The sequence below is a fragment of the Ostrea edulis genome, chromosome 1 (assembly GCF_947568905.1).
Source record: "Ostrea edulis chromosome 1, xbOstEdul1.1, whole genome shotgun sequence".
In the NCBI taxonomy this organism is placed as follows: Eukaryota; Metazoa; Mollusca; class Bivalvia; order Ostreida; family Ostreidae; genus Ostrea; species Ostrea edulis.
The window spans coordinates 76,858,420-76,875,614 of record NC_079164.1 but is presented as its reverse complement, the minus strand read 5'-3'; the positions used below and the strand labels follow the sequence as shown (position 1 = coordinate 76,875,614).

At 34.5% G+C, this 17,195-nt stretch overlaps 1 protein-coding gene across 2 annotated transcripts in view; it reads right to left on the bottom strand.

The window, feature by feature from the left end:
- Nucleotides 1-17,195, bottom strand: part of LOC125680782 (ATP-dependent DNA/RNA helicase DHX36-like) — a 40,304-nt gene that overhangs the window by 17,796 nt on the left and 5,313 nt on the right. For both annotated transcript variants that reach the window (XM_048920553.2, XM_048920561.2), the window contains exons 5-14: nt 13,497-13,879; nt 10,507-10,643; nt 7,854-7,928; nt 7,653-7,748; nt 5,868-5,956; nt 5,095-5,169; nt 4,716-4,882; nt 4,006-4,087; nt 3,444-3,575; nt 1,089-1,191 (exon numbers count right to left, since the gene is read on the bottom strand). In XM_048920553.2, the coding sequence (XP_048776510.2) occupies nt 1,089-1,191; nt 3,444-3,575; nt 4,006-4,087; nt 4,716-4,882; nt 5,095-5,169; nt 5,868-5,956; nt 7,653-7,748; nt 7,854-7,928; nt 10,507-10,643; nt 13,497-13,879 (1,339 nt within the window). The remainder of the gene's footprint in view (nt 1-1,088; nt 1,192-3,443; nt 3,576-4,005; nt 4,088-4,715; nt 4,883-5,094; nt 5,170-5,867; nt 5,957-7,652; nt 7,749-7,853; nt 7,929-10,506; nt 10,644-13,496; nt 13,880-17,195) is intronic.

Genomic DNA, 17,195 nt, shown 5'->3' with positions numbered 1-17,195 from the left:
CCTAATCAGTGATTTAAAGATACTCAATAACAAAAGAGTTTAGATTCCTACAGGAAATATTTGAACTTTTCATACAAGCTCATTCTGGTTTAAAGAGTCATAACACAAGTTTGGTGGAAATGAGCACTGTGATTATGGTGAAATTTTTAATGGATGACAAATTTGATCTGCAGTGCTCATTTGAGCTTTAAGTAATGGTGAGCTAAAATACATGTATAAATACTAAGCTGGATAATAACATTGAACTCCAATTCAAACATACAATTGTACATGTATATCTACACAGTACTTATTTCTAGTCCAGCTGCGTAATTTCATACATGGTGAATAAATTTTTTGTTTCATATTTTTTACTGACGAGTTCTGATAATGACTGATATTGTGCTGTTGACATTGATAAATGCTGATAATGACTGATATTGTGCTGTTGACATTGATACATGTAAATGCTGATAATGACTGACATTGTGCTGTTGACACTGATAAATGCTGATAATGACTGACATTGTGCTGTTGACATTGATAAATGCTGATAATGACCGATATTGTGCTGTTGACACTGATAAAAGCTGATAATGACTGACATTGTGCTGTTGACACTGATAAATGCTGATAATGACTGATATTGTGCTGTTGACACTGATAAATGCTAATATTGACTGATACTGTGCTGTTGACACTGATAAATGCTGATATTGACTGACACTGTCATTTGTACTGTGAGTTCTGATATTTATTGATAAGTGTTGAGGAAAGTACTGCAGAAGGTGTAAAAATGGGTCTGGGAGAAAACAGACATGATATAGTAGGAGTTTAATAAAATGTTTTATTCCAAAGAACCTTTCATGACATGCAATATCTTATCATTAAAAATATCCCTATGCATCATTCTCTCATGAACAGCTTTAATAGTCTTTTAATATGGTTGCAATTGTCTCAATAAGCTGAAAAACAACGTGCATGTTTTCCAGTAAATCTATTTTATTTTTAATACTGCCTTCACAATATTGACAGTACTTTCCACTCCTGATGTACCAAGTGATATACTTTTACAATATCTCTACTGATGTCAGAAAATTTAGGCATACCTTCATATAGTTCACTATGTGACGTATCACCTCCATAACGAGATCCAGGTCAATTTTCTTCATGTCTATCTGCATTACAGCCGATATTGTTTTATCTGAGTACCTTCAATTGCAGTCAAACAGAGGTTAAAATCAGTTACTTCTAGAAAACTGAGCTAAAACCCAAGTAAACAATTCAGAATAAGAATGGTGCATTTACACTGTTTGTTATTATGTTTAACTTGAGTAGCTTTGGTAAAGCCTATGTCACAAATATTTACACATGTGCTAACCCTCTCGATATATGCAGGAGACTCCAGTTAAAAAGCTTAACCTCACACTATTACACTTGGGCAGGAGACGTAAATCTTAACCTCACACTATTACACCTGGGCAGGAGACGTAAATCTTAACCTCACACTATTACACCTGGGCAGGAGACGTAAATCTTAACCTCACACTATTACACCTGGGCAGGAGACGTAAATCTTAACCTCACACTATTAGATCTGGGCAGGAGACGTAAATCTTAACCTCACACTAATACACCTGTACACCTGGGCAGGAGACTCCAGTTAAAAAGCTTAACCTCACACTATTACACCTGGGCAGCAGACGTAAATCTTAACCTCACACTATTACATCTGGGCAGGAGACGTAAAGCTTAACCTCACACTATTACACCTGGGCAGCAGACGTAAATCTTAACCTCACACTATTACACCTGTACACCTGGGCAGGAGACTCCAGTTAAAAAGCTTAACCTCACACTATTACACCTGGGCAGCAGACATAAATCTTAACCTCACACTATTACATCTGGGCAGGAGACGTAAAGCTTAACCTCACACTATTACACCTGGGCAGCAGACGTAAATCTTAACCTCACACTATTACACCTGTACACCTGGGCAGGAGACTCCAGTTAAAAAGCTTAACCTCACACTATTACATCTGGGCAGGAGACGTAAATCTTAACCTCACACTATTACACCTGGGCAGGAGACGTAAATCTTAACCTCACACTATTACACCTGGGCAGGAGACGTAAATCTTAGCCTCACACTATTACACCTGGGCAGGAGACGTAAATCTTAACCTCACACTATTACACCTGGGCAGGAGACGTAAATCTTAGCCTCACACTATTACACCTGGGCAGCAGACGTAAATCTTAGTCTCACACTATTACACCTGGGCAGGAGACGTAAATCTTAACCTCACACTATTACACCTGGGCAGGAGACGTAAATCTTAACCTCACACTATTACACCTGGGCAGGAGACGTAAATCTTAACCTCACACTATTACACCTGGGCAGGAGATGTAAATCTTAACCTCACACTATTACATCTGGGCAGGAGACGTAAATCTTAACCTCACACTATTACACCTGGGCAGGAGACGTAAATCTTAACCTCACACTATTACACCTGGGCAGGAGACGTAAATCTTAACCTCACACTATTACACCTGGGCAGGAGACGTAAATCTTCCAATAAAACATTTACTCCCTCTTAATTAATTTCTTGAATTTAGGCACCATTGTTTGTTTACATTAGATTGTTAACTAATAGAGAGTGCAGCATTCAGTTTAATGAAGCTACAGTTCTGTATATGAAGTCTCACGGGAGTTATCTTCATATTATCGTACCATTACTTACAAATCCGAAACATAATGGCAGGAAAGGTAAAGAAGAGATGAGTACTTTATACTTATAGGCTTTATAAAAAGTGAGTGATGTCTTAAAACTCTGGTTTTCTAGTCCAAATTCACGTATTTCTGTAATGAAAAAAATCAGCCATAGGCCTATTCAAAATAGAATAGTTGGAACTCCCAGGCTGTGGATTCAACCCATCCATTCGGGAAATGGTTCTCTCCAAATTAAATCTCCCTCTAAATGAAATTAGAAAGGTCTTCACATAAAATAAACCTCTAAATGAAATCAGAAAGGTTGTCACATAAAATCTCCCTCTAAATGAAAGTAGAAAGGTTGTCAGATAAAATCTCTCTCTAAATATAATTAGAAAGGTCTTCACATAAAATCTCCCTCTAAATGAAATTAGAAAGGTTGTCATATAAAATCTCCCTCTAAATGAAATCAGAAAAATCGTCATATAAAATCTCCCTCTAAACAAAATCAGAAAGGTTGTCATATAAAATCTCCCTCTAAATGAAATTCTCCCTCTAAGTAGTTCTCAAGAGGTTAACATGAATGTTATACATGATCTTCATTATGAATCCTGTCTCACCACAACAGACACCCCATCAAAATAACCCACTAAACAGTATTACGATATAATTCCCTCGAGTTAATTGACACAAAACTCAAAGAGAAATTCTCCATCATCATAGAGCCCTCCCCTTGTCTTACTTGTTGGTTGGGAGGTTCCTGGCCCACGCTTCAGTGTTCCACCTCTCCTCCTCCTCCTTCTCCAGCTGTTGTTTCCTCCATCGTCCTCGTTTTCCTCTAAATCCAGATTGAGGCGTTGATTTTGGAAAGTACCTGCCATTAGAATTCAAGATTTATTTTTCCAGGTTCTTTCAAGCATGCAGTGTAAAATATTTCTGAAAATGAAAATCTCTACTGCTGAATACATTACATAAAATACCAGGTATTCATACATTACAAACTACTCTGGATATCAAATACGGATTTATTTAAAAATAGTTATTTTTAAATTCACAGTGTTTAAATACCTTAATCTAAGATACAGAAATTACTCCAAAACATTTGTACTGACCTAGGTAAGTTACTTTAGATTGTCACACTGACCTAGGTAAGTTACTTTAGACAGTCATCAGTAGAGGAACAAGCAGATATGAACTCTTATTAAATGTGGTAGGCGTTGAAATGTGAGTGTCTGGTTTAATGACAATGTTTAGCTGAATTAAGCTGACACACTGAGTACCAGTCTATAAATACATGTACTTACCCTGTAAGCTGTAAGACGTCCTCCAAGAAATATTCTTTTACAGGATAGGTGAATCCAGGTATATTGATATGCGGGCAATTATCTGTGAATTTCATATGAATAAATAACCACAGTAGTGCTTGTTGAGTAATTAAAATTATTGTATAACAGCGTAAGGAAAGTTGTGAAATAAACAGGTAGAAGGAACTCTAGGTTTTCAATCTAGTGTCTGCCCTGCACATATCAATATTTAAAAGCTGATATAAAGCAAGAGTCAAAGGAATCTCAGATTAATATATGAATTTCGAGAACTACTACAACAAGATGTGTTTGTGAAACACAAATGCCTCGGATAATGGCCAATTCCGATGATGGCCCAGGTCACAAGGACAAATATCTTGATACCAGTAGAAAGATCTTGTCACAAGAAATGCTCACGTGCAATATGAAAGCTCAAATATTTACCATTTAGAAGTTATGACCAATGTCAATTTTTTAAAAAGTAGGTCAAATGTCAAGGTCAAAAGGTTTAGTACCAACGAAAAGGTCTTGTCACAAGGAATACTCATGTGAAATATCAAAGTTCTATCACTTACTGTTCAAAAGTTATTAGCAAGGTTAAAGTTTTCAAAAAGTAGGTCAAACTCCAAGGTCAAAGTGAATAACTACAACAGATTTAAAAAATCCAACTTTATGTACTATCAAAATGAAATATATATAAAGTAGCTCACTAAAGTAGTTAGAAAATTTCTCTGCGTTCAGAGTAGCACTCATCAGAATAATACGTAGATCAGGGCGGATTGCCAACAAATCTTTCACAACTACCATCAGGAAATCACACAGTACATCTCGCTCATGAACTTCATCAATGATGATATGTGATGCTGACTTCAGAGTTCTGAGAAAAAATTACAGAGAAAATTCACTTTTGTGTTATAACAGAGTATGGGAGACAGGATCATATTGTTCTTTAATGTACATTTTGTAAATGGCACATGCTCAATGCTTATCAATGCATTAGAACAAAACATACTACAGAAATAGCTTTCAAGTGTATTTCAAAATATAATAAACTGCTTGTTTTCAGTCAATCATAACAAAAAGACTTACGGATCCGACTCCAATCTTCTCAATATAATACCTGTGGTGCAAAACAAAATGGACCCCCTCTTCCTAGGCAGTCGACTGAAGAACAAAAGGCAAAATATACAGGTTAAATCCTTGGAATCATTTACATAAATCTCTGAGTAAGCGTGGCGTGTTTGTGAAACACTATGCCACATGTGTTAGTTAGTTTAATCCCTATACACCTTGTACACTCTACATAAGATGTTGTCCGAGTCTCCATTAGAATAAGTTACAGATCTTATACACTTACAGTTACTTTGTAATTACCACCACTCTAGTTACTGGAATCATCACCACTTTCATTATACTGACACATTTTGTCAAAATTGTTTTTCCTGCTAAACAAATCTAATTACAATGCCAATTGTTATCCTATTCCAAAACATTTCTACATATTAAGGTGTCAATGTCTCAATATACCAACAGTGACACGTGATCAATTTGCTACCGTTTAGGGATCAAATCGCAAAAGACTCCCAACCGCAAAAAATATCCATCACACAGTATGTATATCTACTACTCTTCAATCTGACAAAACATTCAATGGGATTCATTTAAGCAGTTTTTTGAGCTGTTGTGATGACAAACATTTGGATACTTGGACCTCCAGAATGTACCAACTTAACATGCCCCTGGGCAGTACAGGAGGCATAATAAAAATTAGGCATTAAACAATGTTTACTGGTGATAATTATGTTTTTTGAATATGTAATTGATCTTATAATGTACTTTAATAATGGAGAAGGTTGACCTACTTTTCTAATCTAATAGAGTAGCCTACAGAAGAACTCCTGTCAAATTCATAACACTTTTCTCCTCTCTCCTCCGCCACCCGCTCTGCAACCTGTAAAAAATCAAGAGGAGTGTATTAAATACTATGCCACTCTAGGTGGTCATTCAGAAATTCCACTCCTATTTCCTCTTTGATCCACCTAAAAATGATGAATCACCATCACAATTGTGTGACACTTCAATATAATATTCCAATTTGCATTCATGCGCATTCCTTTTGATAAGACTTTTCTTTAAGGAAGTTAGTTCCAGACCTTTTGAGCACAACTGCGTAGGACGCTACAACCAAGCATTTACTGGTTCAATACTGATGTCATTGGTCAAACATATTACACATCTATTATTCAACCCTATCCAGTTGAAAAAAATCTGTATCAATTCATATTTTGAAAGAGTTTTGTAGGGACTATATCTTGTGGCTGTAGGATTTAATAAAAAAAGTTCTATATCTGTGCGATATTACAGTTTCTGTTTCATCCAATATATCTTCTATTTTTATACTCCTATACATGTATTTCAGTTTTATAATTTATGATACAGGTAGTTGAGACTTGGAAATGGTTCATATGTTGTAATTTGGATACTTGTAACTTGGTTGATATATTTTTCAAAAAGAACACCGATTCTTAAAAAAGTGTAAATAAATTTACTCAAAATTTTGTATAAAAAGTTTAGTATTTTTGCCAATAATTAAAAAATTAGGTCACTAACCCCCACTTTTTAAAGTTCAATTTTAAATTTTAAGACAAGACCTTGAAAATCATGTGAAATTTTAGAAATTGACATTATTCTTAATATGTCCTTTTAAACTCAAATTTGATATCATGAAATTTTACGAATATCAAGTGCAAAAAGGTCACAATTTATTTCCATTGCTAGTATTAAACTTTTTTCTCTCTGTATTGTTAGAAGACATGATTATGTATCTATTTCATGTAATGATTGATTTGTGTTACTTATGATGTTGTGTTGACACCAACAGACAAATCAAGTCCCATGTGCATCAGGGGAATCCCAACATGATGTATTAACTCAGACGCAACTCTCTAATCTTAAGGCTGAAAGAGCGTAAAACAACGAATTACTAAGAGGTATTTGACATTTTTATTTCTATTAAACTTATGGCATGGTACTGTTGTAACAAAATACACAGCTTTACACAGATAAGACCACCGATGATCTGAAAGATTGAACTGGTCACGTGACTGTCACTTGAAATGGTAAAGTGATACGGTTATTTGAAAACACCGAATTGAAATCAAATAATTTTGGTTAAAACTGGTGAAATAATGTATGACATGTCATACAGCCTCATAACAACATATGTGCGAAGATTTAATAGCGTTTTTACCAGATGGAAAAAAAAATATTGTAACTCGTAATTTGGACCCTACAACTTTAAGTGCAAAAAGGTCATGCTTCGAACACTGTAGCTCAATAACAAGCATTGCGTCCCCAGTTTTTCTTTTTAATTTCCTTACTCTCCTTCAAGGTAGAAATCAAAAAAACACTTCCCAAAAAATTGACATTACTCCAAATCTCAAGTGCAAGCCTCTTTAAGTAGCAAAATTTTTTACCACATGACCATGGGATTTGACCTACATTTAAAATACTAACTTTGGCCATAGCTTTCTAGGGCTTTCATATTTCACATGTGTATCCCTTGTACCCTCTTTGGGTACCAGAATGACTTACTGCCATATGGGGGTCATCTTGTTTACAGACGGGATTGTACTTTTCATACATACTGAAATAGCAGATATTCTTCTTGGTTGAGTACAAACAACAGTGCACATTGATCCCATTCCACGCTCTATATGATCATCTAATATGAACTGTGGTACCTGTAACATCACAATAAAGTACATCTTCAAACAGGCAGTAGCTAAAATAATCAGTTTTTTTAAACCTTACTGTCCATTCAAAAGCCAAGGGCATATGACACTTACCTGAGTAGTTTTTCCACATCCTGTTTCGCCACTCAATACAATGACTTGGTTGGAGTTGATCAACTGAATAATCTCCTACAGATATAAATCATTACGATTATACTATTTCTAAGCATTCCAAAGAATCTCGAGTAAATCACTACTAAATTACTACAGATAACTGTCCCAGTCAGACATATACATCCCCTTGAAGTACACTTCCATTGGGATATACATCTTTTGCTTTTATTTCCTCTGAAATATATACATTTGTGTCACTAGTGTTAAATCTAGGATATACAGAGGGCACAAATATCATATGTTCAAAAGGGCACTTTTCGTCACGGCAAGACAGTTCGGGGCACTTTCATTGTATCATACTATGATAATAATAGAATAATCATTTAACCTCTTTAAAAGTTAATACCCACTGCTTGATTTTAAACTTTTCAATCAACCGTGTGAAATAAAGAACAACTGCTTATATTAACAAATTTAAAAAAAAAAATATATAGAGAAAAAAGGGCATGGTGCAATTACAAAGGGCATGGCGCCAGCCAAAAAGGGCATGGAGCGGCGCCATGCAAATTTGCTTTAGATTTAACACTAGTCACATTCCATAAAAAACAATCATTTACTGCCAGCGCTTTCTCCATGTCTACATGATTCATCAGGCAGTTAAAATATACAATTTTTTTTAAGCAACGTCCTTGTTATGTCAATTAAACGAGTCCTTTATGACATCATAATAACATTAACCGATAGCGTTTGGTAATTGTCTATAATTCCCACATATTTTGTAAAAATATTATGTTCAATTGATCAAATAATTATTTTCTATTAAGGCTTGGATTAAAAAAAGTTTTATAAAATAGTCCTCTTTGACTTTGCAAGATATTTCATTTTGAGTCCACATTTTAAAGAACAGGAACACTTTAAATTTACCATCCCCGCATTCCACAAAATGTTCACTACATGGGGTGTTCCACACACTAGGATCTTTAATTTACCACCTAACCCTAACCCTGCTTGTAAACCATGTGTGGAGGCAAGAACACCAAAATTTCTATAAAGTATGTCAATAGCATTCAGCATTTCAACATAGATTATTGTTAAACCAATTTTGGGAGCAAGAACGAAGAACTGAACATTTTTGTTGTAAAAGCTTTTTTCTACAAAGCCATTTGATGCTATTTTAATAGCCGAGTAAACATACAGAGGGCTCATGTCTTGTTTTAAAAATGAAAAGTTTAGATGTCTCGCATCAGTTTTTGAAATTTAGATTTGTTGCAATGTTTTACACATATCAAATGCTACCAAGTACCCAGAGAAAATTTCAAGCATTTCATTAAACCAACCTATGGTATAAATATGAGCATTTTAAGTCTAAACCCTTAAGTTACTGCTGAGAAACCAAACATCTGTTTCTAGTATCAAAGAGACCTGTGACCAAAGAGGCAATACAATCCCATTTTTTCAAGGGCCTACCAATGGTGCAAATATAAAGCCCATTTCATCTTTTGTCAAAAGTGGAAAGGTATCCTTTACCAGTAGTAAAAAGAACATTGACAAATCTCTGGCAGTCTCTATCTCTTGAGGCTTAAAAGTGAAAGCCAAATTCAAAGTTGTAGAAAAACCAACAGAAAGACAAACAAGAGGCCCATGGGCCACATCGCTCACCTGAGTCACCTTGGTCCATATCAGAAGACTTTCCATATATATTTGCATGTAAAACCGTAGTCCCTATTTTGGCCCCAAACCCACCCCTGGAGGCCATGGTTTTGCAAACTTGAATGTACACTATGTCAGAAAGCTTTCATGTAAATGTGAACTTCTTTGGCTCAATGGTTCTTGAGAAGAAGATTTTTAAAGATTTTCCCTATATATTTGTATGTAAAACTTTGACCCCCTATTGTGGCCCCATCCGACCCCCGGGGGCCATGATTTTAACAAACCTGAATCTGCACTATATCAGAAAGCTTTCATATAAATCTCAGCTTTTCTGGCTCAGTGGTTCTTGGTAAGAAGATTTTTAAAGATTTTTCCTATATATTTTTATGTAAAACTTTGATCCCTATTGTGGCCCCATCCAACCCCCAGGGGCCATGATTTTAACAAACTTGAATCTGCACTATGTAAGGAAGCTTTCATGTAAATTTCAGCTCTTATGGCCCAGTGGTTCTTGAGAAGATTTTTAAATGACCCCATCTTATTTTTGCAATTATCTTCCGTTTGAAGGGAGCATGGCCCTTCATTTGAACAAACTTGAAAGCCCTTCACCCAAGGATGCTTTTGGCCATGTTTGGTTATAATTGGCCAAGTGGTTCTGAAGAAGAAATTGAAAATGTAAAAAGTTTACAGATGGACAGAAAGACAGACGACGGACAACAGGCGATCAGAAAAGCTCATTTGAGCTTTCATCTCAGGTGAGCTAATAAATATGTAATTTATAAAAGAAGAAGGATGAGGGTCTGCATTTCCTACATATTCTAGATAGTAGAGTATATCTTTATATAATGGCATATATCTTTAAAAGTCTGTTTTTCATACAAAAAACAATTGTGAAATGAAGTTCAATAAAATATTGCCTTCTGCTTCACATCAATTAATATTTCATACCATAGACATGTAGTAAATGCTGAACCCCAGTCAATAATTTTGGTATATTGTTTACCTTTCGCTGTTTGTAAGCAGGCAGCCGTTGTCTACTTGACAACATATTCCTATATTTTGAACTCTTCATTTTTTCTTCCAACTCTTCTTTCAATTCTGCATCAAGATCTGGCTGACGATTAACCTCTTCATCAAAATCTGCAAAATCAGTCTTTTGAAAATAAGAGCTGACATGAATGATTTTCTTTAAAATTTCAAAATACTTCAAGAATCCTTAAACACTTGCCATACAAAATTCACATGAAAAAGACTGTTGATTCATTAACATTTTACCATTTTGGATGTACAACATACATGTAAATATTCAATCAAATTTCAAGATATAAAGGACATTAATTATTATACCACAGCTGGGTTTTTAAAAAAATTTATTTATAAACTAGAACTGTCCTAATGGGACTAATTCTCCTGAAGATGTACCAGTGTACCAAGTTTAATGTCTGTCAAGCAAAGGGTTCTCAAGATATGGAGCAGACAGTATATTCCAATGTCCAGTTTGACCCTTGACCTTTGACCATGTGATCTGAAAATCAATAGGGGTCGTCTTCTCCTGAAGACGTACCAGTGTACCACGTTTGATGTCTGTCAAGCAAAGGGTTCTCAAGATATTGAACGGACAGTATATTCCTATGTCCAGTTTGACCCTTGACCTTTAAACATGTGACCTCAAAATAAATAGGGGTAATTTTCTCCTGAGGATGTACCAGTGTACCAAGTTTGATGTCTGTCAAGCGAAGGGTTATCAAAATATTGAACGGACAGTATATTCCTGTTTAGTGTGACCCTTAACCTTTGACCATGTGACCTCAAAATCAATAGTGGTCATCTTCTCCTGAAGTCGTATCAGTGTACCAAGTTTGATGTCTGTCAAGAAAAGGGTTCTCAAGATACTGAGCAGACAGTATATTCCCATGTCAAGTTTGACCCTTGACCTTTGACCATGTGACCTCAAAATCAATAGGGGTCATCTTCTCTTGAAGATGTACCAGTGTATCAAGTTTGATGTCTGTCAAGCAAAGGGTTCTCGAGATATTTGACGGACAGTATATTCCTATGTCCAGTTTGACCCTTGACCTTTGACCATGTGACCTCAAAATCAATGGGGGTCATCTTCTTCTGAAGATGTACTGGCGTACCAAGTTTGATGTCTGTCAAGCAAAGGGTTCTCTAGACATTGAATGGTCAGTATATTCCTATGCCCAGTTTGACCCTTGACCTTTGACCTCAAAATCAATAGGGGTCATCTACTCCTTAGGATGTACCAGTGTGCCAAGTTTGATGTCTTTCAAGCAAAGGGTTCTCAAGATATTGAGCGGACATTATATTCCTATGTCCAGAGTAGATTGACCCTTGACCTTTGACCTTTTGACCTGAAAAACAATAAGGATCCTCTTCTACTCATAACTAACCCACATATGAAATATCATTATCATCAAGTGAATGGTTCTCAAGATATTGAGCGGACAACACATGGTCTACAGACCGACCGACAGACCGACTGACCGACAGGTGCAAAACAATATGCCCCCTCTTTTTCAAAGGGGGGCATAAATATGCTTAATATAAACAATGAATACTATTTGGCACATTTTAGGCTGTATGATTGCAAATCCCTGGTCAACTCTTCTAGTCTTTAGTTTATATTCACTTTGTTGAAGATCATTATGTTATGCCAACTTTACTTTGTCATTGATTTTGTCAGTAAATAAATGACATTAGCTCAAGTATTGGTATTATTGTAATCTTTTCCACTGGTATAACAACTCTAAGTAGCTGCAATAAAGGCAGTTTACTATGAATCCCATTGCCAGGGATAGTTGAGATTATAAATACTATCTGACAAATAAGTATTCAACACACATGGATGCCAAACCCGAAAATGTCCGTAACTTCCATAACTGTTAAAATATTTCAATGAAAATAGAAGATGCACAACTACATTATATACATAAGATGAGAATAAAGTTTGAATCAAATCTGTTCAACGGTATTAGAATTAAACTCTGGACAAAGTGCACAACCCCCAAAATGAAAAGAAAATGTGCGTAACTTCTATAACTGTTAAAATATTTCAATGAAAATAGGAGATGCACAACTACATAATATATAGAAGATGTGTATAAAGTTTGAATGAAATATGTCCTGCGGTATTAGAAATAAACTTCAGACAAATTGCGTCTACGGACAAACGGACGGACAGACAGACGGACGGACAGACAAAGTGATTCCAGTATACCCCCCCAAACTTCGTTTGCGGGGGGTATAATAAATTGGGTATTTAGGATTTTACTCAGCTTTAAACTATTAAGTAGGTAAAACCTGCAGTTTTCAGACCTACACGTAACTGTATTATCAGACTGACACAGTTTTGAGAACTATTGTTATATTTTGGCACAATTTTTAAACTTTTGTATTTGTGATTGGCTGTTGGTGTCCACTGTTGTTTGAAATATATGTATATCAGTCACATGTTGTGACAAATTTGAGAAATGAAGGCAAACCTGCAAGAAAAGCATAAAATTTATGAGTATTTTTGGGAGGAATTATTAAAGAAATTCTAGATGACTGTGGTTCGAAAATACCAAAGGTGATTTGCGATGTTCTGAACTGTTCAGTATCGAAACAGATATCTAAATCAGATATGACTCAGCACAGTCTGGAATCAGGAATTTCTGGATAATCGCAATTTTGACATCACTATCTACCATGTGTTATTAACTGGAATTGTTTGGTGTAACAAAATATTTACATGGAGTGACTATCAGGTCAAAGTTCAAATCAAGGGGAACAAAAAACTATGACCCTCATATCCAGTACATCAGAATTTACTGGCAACATCATTCAAATACAATGAAAGCCTTAATAGAGAAGGCTTACATAGGCAATGCCTGTTGTCTAATTCATTTATGTTTATACATAATAAAATATTGTTTAAAAAGATACAATAATACCATGGAAAATCAGATTATTATTTGTGTGATAATCACTGACCTAAATCCGAGTTTGCTGGTAAAATCTGGTCTAGATCTTCAGAAAATTCCTTTAAATCTTCAACACTTGGCATGATATCCTCCAAAATATCTTCTTCTTCTGCATTTGATGAAGATGCTGGCTGACTGCTTTCAGGTGAGTCTTTCTCTACTTTACTTTCAGTAGTTCTGAATTTCTTTACTCTCTTTTCCTCAGAGGCCAATGCTTCCCATCCACTTGCTTCCTCCATAAGACTGCTGGCTTCTAGTGCTGTATTTTTCTCAATTTTGATTCCTGAAGATGGTCTCCTTGTATTTTTCTCGTCTTGAGTACATGTTGCAGTTGTTGCTCTTCCTGAGCTTGGAGCTGTTCTAGGTCTCCATTTATCTGTATTGTCATGGACCCTACAAAATTAATAAGCATTTTATAAGAATACATTACATTTCTTCTTATTCACCAATCAAAATTGGGTATGAAATTGCTGGTTATGACTAAAATATATCGAACATGTATTAAAAAAATGTCCAGACCAATTAAAAAATACCTGGTTCTAATACAATGAAATTTGTACAAATACAATAAAATACAATATGTGTTCATCAAAAATCAAATAAAACAAAATCAAAATGAGTGTGGCAACAACTGAAAATGCAATTCTAGTAAAAACAAATAGTCCTAAAGCTATTCTACTAATAATTACAGGTCTTACAGCATTCTCTCACCAGAGGGTGTGTAGCTTCACTTACACCTTGTCAATGTTTGGAATCACGTGACAATATAATCACATGATATAAATAGTCTTTCTCATTTCCTTTCCCTTTAAAAGTTCTGGCAACAGGTGATACATCAGGCTCTTTTCATAGCCCTCTGGCAATTTGTTAAGTCTATTTTTCCCATTTAGTTGTTTGGCTCTTATTTTACCTTATTTTAAGTTTTGTCGTATTTTTACTGCCTTTCTTACTTTTGATTCCATGTTTACATTTAAATCTCCAACACGTGAATGTTCTACATTCATACACATGAATACAAATACATGTAGTATCAATGTATATGTTGAATCATTCACAAATGTTCTTAATGATATATTTTTACACTACTGTAGTAAAGAATTTGTTAGCTTTGACACAAAGAATCACAGTAAATATACATGTAACAAGTCAGGGGACGATAAGCCATGGTTCGATGAAAAGTGTGCACAATTAAGAAAAGAATATTTGCGCAATTTAAAATTGTTTAACAAGGTATGTTCACACTACAACAGACATTTACTTGTTACTTCTAAGAAATCCTATCAAAACTATATGTGTATCCCAGTTGAAATAAAAGATATTGTTTTGTTTTTAATTATGTATGTTGATGATACGGTACTTTTTCAGAGACAGAACAAGGTTTACAAGATATGTTGAATTGTTTACAAGATTATACCTCAATGTGGAATATAAAGGTTAATGTGGATAAAACAAAGATAGTTTTTAGAAAAGGTGGAAAATTAAAAAATAATTATCGTTGGAAGTATGACAACACATTGGTTAGTATTTTTGAAAATTTTAATTATTTGGGTAAAACATTAACTTTTAATGGAAAATTTCACAAAACACAAAATGTTTTTGCAGCGCAGTAGAAAAAGTTTTTAATAGAAGCCTATTAACCAAAATGAAAAATTTGCATTTAAATGTAAGTACACAGTTGTCATTTTTGATATGTATATAGGAAGTCTAGCAAATTATGGTTGTGAAGTTTGGGGCTCACATCCAGTAAATGATTTGGAAAATGTTCATTTGAATTTTTGTAAAACAGTTTTATGTGTCAAGAAGTCTACTATGTCTATGATGGCCTACAATGATTTAGGACAGACACCCCTACATGTGCTAAGAAAGTATAGAATATTGAAATATTGGTTACAATTAAAGAAGACAAATAATTGTATTTTAAAGAGTATTTATATGAAAACGTTAGATGTTTGTGACTCAAATTCTTTTACTTGTTGGTTGACATATGTAAGAAATTTATTATATTCTTTAGGATTTGGATATGTATGGAATTGTACTTATGATATAAATAAAAACAAATTTTTATCTGATTCAGAAGTAAAACAAAGACTACAAGATGTGTTTATACAAGAAATTAATAGTGTTTTTGAGATGTCACCAAAATGTAACTTATATGAATATGTCAATGAAGGTTTTAAATTACGATTGTATCTTACAAAATCTATTCCAAGTATGTATGTTCAAAATATTAGTAAATATCGATTATCCTCACATATATTAGAAATTGAACAAGGTAGATTTAGCAATATTCAAAGAAACGAAAGAAAATGTAAATTATGTTCAGAGAGTATTGAAGATGAATATCATTTTATATTAGTATGTCCTTTTTATAATGATTGTAGAAAACAGTATTTAAAGAAATATTATTATAAACACCCTTCCACTTTCAAGCATGTCCAACTATTATCAACTGGAAATATTACGGAATTATGTAAACTTGGTAAATACTTATATAAATGTTCATCTATTAGATATCAGTTATCATAAGATTATCCTCAGTATCCATTCTATCCTGACCATGAACATCAGTATATATTATGTTCTGCTACTATTTCAGTGTATAATTTGTTGTTGTATATTCTTTATACCTATGAACTGTATGGTTCTTGGTCAATAAACAAGACAATACAATACACATACATTGTATTACGAAGTACGCTGTAGTTTCAAATTTAGGATAAGAAAATAGCGATTTTAAACAATTTACAGTATGCATCAATTTAATTGCATCAAAAGCATTTCATAATTTGACTAAATATTTAGTCCAAAACATAAATGTTGGATATCAGAAACTTTTACAAGATTTCTGTAAAAAGCCGTTGACAGAGGTGTAGCGCTCATAGCGCATGGAATTCTGGGTAGAGTATGCTCTCACAGATGTTTAGAGATCAGAAGCCATAAATGTAATACGATGTCTATGCACAAAAAAAGAAAGCACATTTTGAGTTGAACATAAAATAAATTGTTAATGTTCATTTGATATCACTCTTACACTTGACGTAATACAATGGTAGACTTAAGGTTGTTTGATGTACACTGAACTAAAAATTTAACTCATCCTTTTATATGAATAGCCTGTACGAATATAGGTAAACTCTGTCTTCATGACATCATGGGTGATGTCACTGAATAGCCTGTACACATATAGGTAAACTCTGTCTTCATGACATCATGGGTGATGTCACTGAATAGCCTGTATGCATATAGGTAAACTCTGTCTTCATGACATCATGGGTGATGTCACTGATATAGGTAAACTCTGTCTTCATGACATCATGGGTGATGTCACTGAATAGCCTGTACACATATAGGTAAACCTCCTATACACATATAAGTAAACCTATGTCTTTATGACATCATGGGTGATGTCACTGATATAGGTAAACTCTGTTTTCATGACATCATGGGTGATGTCACTGAATAGCCTGTATGCATATAGGTAAATTCTGTCTTCAAGACATCATGAGTAATGTCACTGAATAGCCTGTACGCATAATTATAGGTAAACTGTCTTCATAACATCATAGGTAATGTTACTGAATAACCTGTACACATATAGGTAAACTGTCTTCATGACATCATGGGTGATGTCACTGAATAGACTGTATGCATATAGGTAAACTGTCTTCATGACATCATAGGTGATGTCAATGATTATCATCTTTATTTC